Raw genomic sequence first — 4,646 nt, forward strand, 5'->3', positions numbered from 1 at the left:
TCCATCCATCCACCCATCCATCCAACCAATCATCCACCCATCCATCATCCATCCATCCATCCATCCATCCATCCATCCATCCACCCATCCATCCATCCATCCATCCACTCATCCATCCATCCACCCATCCATCCACCCACCCATCTGGAGAGAGAGAGAGAGAAACATAACCAAAAGATGTCATTTTAACCATTTCTTAGGTACACTTCAATGACATCAACCAGGTCAGTCATGCTATGCGACCATCTGTTTCTTGACCTCAATGGTAAGCAGAGACTTTCAACAATGGCTCCCCACATATCGCTTGGCTACAGTGCCCAGCCTGGTCTCCCGCTTGGCCTATCCCCAGACCGTCCCTGGAGGGACAGGGAAGCTCCCAAGTCCTTGTTCCCACCCCCAGGGCGTTTGGCATTGACTGACAAGGGCACTCCTGTTGGATGCATATCTGGAGCTAGTACCCACCGGTACCTGTGCCACCCTCAACCCCCATTGCCAGGGCACACACACCATTTGAACAAGACAATCTCCACGTTGCCCTCAGGGGTGGGCAGGAACTTCTGGAGGCAAAGTCTCAGAGGGCCATTCTCCGTCTCCAGGAGGGTCAGATTGCTGGCTGCCATTGCCAGGGTGTGCCAGATGCCCTGCAGCTGAGGGGGGCCCAGGAGCTGCTGGAGGATGTCCTTCCTGCTCCCACAGAGAACCCCACCCAGTCCAGGGACACAGAGTCCTGCCTCCTCCTGAGCCTCTCAGCCAGCAGATGAGTGTGCACTGTCCCTCAGAATGGGAGGTGGCCTCCGTTGACCTGAGGGACATTCTAGCAAGCTCATCATCTGGTCTCAGAGGAGCCTAGATGAGCCCCTCACCAGGAGAGAGTGGAGAATGGGTGGGATGTTGGAAGTCAACTTCAAGGTCAAGGGGAAGGCCCCCATCTCCTCTTTCTCAGGAGGCCCTCTGTCAACTTTTCCTGAAACTGGCCCCCACCATGACACTGCTGCCCTCTGACCTTTTGCACTTCCACCGCCTCTGTGACTGGAGCAGGGATGACGGCACGGGCACCACAGACGAGGGCCAGGCCCAGGGTGAGCAGGAGACACTTCATGGCCACAGGAGTCCGTTTCTGAGCTCTGAGAGCAAGACAGGGAGAGTGGTGCCAGGGGCTTATATAGGAGGGGTCAAGGCCCTGCCAGGGTTCCACCCTGTGAGGGTTCTGCGACTCTCTTGAGCCATCCGCAGGCCCTCAGGGCTTCCTCACAGGACAGTACCAGGCTCCTTCCCACCCTTCTCTTAGCAGGAAGCTCACCGTCCTCAGGCCTGGTCACTTCCTGGTAGGACTCAGCTGAGAGGAGAGCAGGCTCGGCACCAGGCTGACCAGCAGGGCGAGGACACTTCCTGGTGAGACTGTTAGACAGGTAATGGCTGGACACAGCCCTGCACCGACGTAGCTGAGTCCGGGCAGCAAGGCCTGTCTTTGTCAGGTGCCACAAGTGAGCTCTGAGTGGCAGCAACCCTGTGTAGGACAACAGAAACCCTGCCTGGGCAGGACCACCTTCACAGTCTCTGCTGAAGCCCACTGTCAGTTACGGCCTCAGTCCTTCTCGTTAAGGCTCCTCCTCTGCTTCGCTGACCCTCTGCTTGGAGAAGCATGGTGTCTTCTGCAGGGCCTGGCCCTCCTGACAAGGTGCCCAGCGTGTGTGACGTGGTCTTATCATCCTAGTTTCAAAGGAAGGGGAACCCTTGTTCCAAGTCAGGCAGGTCTAAGGTGTGTGAGGGCCTCAAACAGCAATGGCTCGAGGAGCCCCTCCTCGCACGCGCACGCACACACACACACACACATACACATATACACACATACACACACATACACATACACACATACACGAGTACACACATAAACACATACACACATACATACACATACACATGCACACACACATACACACAGAAACACATACACACACAGAAACACATACACACATACACATACACACATACATCACACATACAATACACACATACACATGTACACACATACACACACATAAACACATACATACACATAAACACATACACACATACATACACACACATACACATGTACACACATACACACACACGTACACGCGTACACACATACACACACATAAACACATACACACAGAGAAACACATACACATATATACACATACACACGTACACACATACACACATACACACATATATACACATACACACGTACACACATACACATACACACATACACATACATACACACATACGCATATACACATATGCACACACGTACGTTGTGCGCTATTGCGTAGGAACTGACCCATCGCTGACCGTCCAGCAGGTTGTCACACAGCAGATGACACAGGACAAAACTGCTCATCCTCCTTCCGAGCAGCTGCTGGATCGGAACCGAGCGCCTTTGGGATTGCAGGGTGGCTTCTTAGCACTGGGCCACCAGAGCTCAATCCTATCTACCTATGCACACCCCCCAGACACACGCCTGTATGTACACGTGTGCGCACGTGGGTCTCTCAGCTATTAACGCTCAGACTGCACCAGCGAGTGAACAAGGCTGTAATGTGCCGTGTCAGTGGCGTGAACTGAACCAGGCTGGAAGATTCACAGTGGACATGGGCTAAGTGGTTTTCACTCTACTCCACCTTTTATATGAGTGTCTCCCACACATCCTACAGCAAACACAGTCTGTGAGGTTTGTTTCAACAATCAGCATAAAATGTTTCCTGCAGGAAACGCTGACTGGAGTCGCGATGCTCGCCCCCCGTAGAATTGGTCACTAGAACGGAACACAGGACAAGGTTTCTTTTCTGAAAATACAGGGACCAAAACCTAAACACGACAAGGAATGACGGTGTTTTCTTTTAGCTGGTTCTCTTATCTCTAAGACGCTACAACTAAAAACACTTCTTTCTGTTCTGTTCTTCCAGCATCATTGGGGGAATGCTGCAAGTCTTCCTCTGCTGGGTGAGGGTTGGAGCCAGGCAGTCAGAGCTACACTGGCCAGCCCAGCCGTCTCCGATTTGTTAGAGACACAGACACACTCAGCCTTGGGAGGTATGTGGACAGTCTCCGCCTGGGCCTTTACAGCTTTGAAACCCACTGCAGGGCGAGCTGTGAGCCGGCCCTGACCCTGTGACTAGGATTTTCCCGGGAGTCTCAGGAGACAAACTTCAGTTACTGAGGACAGACTGTGGGGAGCAGATATCAGTGAAGGGACTGAAATAGGAGGGGGCCCATAATGCAAACAACCACACGTGTGGACATCCTGCTGCCCAGTGCGTCGCATCTCACGCTGTGAGACTGGTGTCCACCACCTGCCTCGTCCATCCACTGCAGCTCTTTCTCTTTGCTGGCTCGTGTCTGCTGGGCATTGTGGCACTTTGCTTTGGCCAGCTGATGTCTCTCCTTTGTTGATGTCTTGGGCACATGTGTGCCCTGCTCCTAGGGAATTCATCCCAGACCCTGGGCACCAGCACGAGGGCTCCAACACCGCCCTCACTCTGCCGGTGGCCACCCTGGGCCCTTACCAGCTCCAGGCTTGGCGCAGCCTCTGGGACTCCTGATCCTCCTGGGCATGCATCCCTTACTCCTTACACCGATTCCCCTCAGAACCCATGGCCTGGTGCACATGCACCCCTATGGTCACCCACATAGCTGCAGGGTGGACAAGGGATGAGGGTGAAGGGGGAAAGTGCCAAGTGGCCTGGGCTATCCACTGCTGAGGGGCACCAGTGGGGACTCCTAGCCATGCTGATGGGCCGCGGCCATGGCTTCAGCCTCTAGGTGGGCTGGGCCAGGGCAGTATGGTGGGCATGCAAGCGTACCCCAGGACAGAACGGAGATGTACAGGTCTCCATGTCAGAGTCTTGGTTGTGCACGTGTCTGGTGGTCTGTCCTCGGATCTGCAGTATATCATCCACCTGGGAGGCACCCCCGCCTCAGATGAGGGTGCATGTCAGCACAGGGCGGACTGGAGGCGTGGGGTCCACACAGCTCTAGCTGTGTCGATCAGCACCACAGGGATGTGCTCACTTTGGGGGAGAGGTGGGCATCGAGCTGATAGGAGGGGTGCCCTCCAGTGGCCACAAGGGGAACCCTCTTGTGATCGGTGGCAGCATATGGGCCTCTCCTCTGGACAGTGACCAGTCCATCTTCGGGCCCCGCTGCTACCCTGGGACACTGGGATGGGGTTGGGGGTCTCGAAAGCTAGTCCTGACGCACTCTAAGCCTTGCTTTCTCTGAACGTCAACTTCTTATTAGAGCAACAGCATTCATCCCACCCTCTACCCCAGCCTTTCGGTGCTGACCCCAACTCCTCCTTCCAAGGCAGGGGCGACTAGGAAGGAGACACTCAGAGAGATCCAAGGTCCACCTGGACATCTAGGGGGGAGCCGGCCCAGCCCAGTGAGCCCAGAATCCAGGGCTGCCCACAGTCAGGGTCACATGGCTCAGGGGCTCAAAGGCCCACTTCTGTGGACTCTGTGGGGAGGCGAAGGTGAAGAAGCTGTCTCTGACTGCGGGCAGCTCTCAGTCAGGAGGGCTCAGCAGAGCACTGCCCCAAGGCCAGCATCATGGCTGCTGTTTGCAGCATTCACTATGCCTGGCCCTCAGGGCCACCG

The 4,646-nt window shown here is 55.1% G+C and overlaps 1 protein-coding gene across 1 annotated transcript in view; it reads right to left on the reverse strand.

Annotated features, from left to right (window-relative positions):
• The window catches only part of LOC102850000, a 12,000-nt gene extending 10,901 nt beyond the window's left edge, over positions 1-1,099 (reverse strand). Inside the window, exons 1-2 of the mRNA XM_006900642.1 lie at positions 1,004-1,099; positions 508-647 (exon numbers count right to left, since the gene is read on the reverse strand). Coding sequence (XP_006900704.1) covers positions 508-647; positions 1,004-1,099 — 236 coding nt within the window. The remainder of the gene's footprint in view (positions 1-507; positions 648-1,003) is intronic.
• Positions 1,100-4,646: the final 3,547 nt, after the last annotated feature.

Source organism: Elephantulus edwardii, unplaced genomic scaffold (genome assembly GCF_000299155.1).
Source record: "Elephantulus edwardii isolate Elephantulus edwardi_28Jun2011 unplaced genomic scaffold, EleEdw1.0 scaffold00289, whole genome shotgun sequence".
In the NCBI taxonomy this organism is placed as follows: Eukaryota; Metazoa; Chordata; class Mammalia; order Macroscelidea; family Macroscelididae; genus Elephantulus; species Elephantulus edwardii.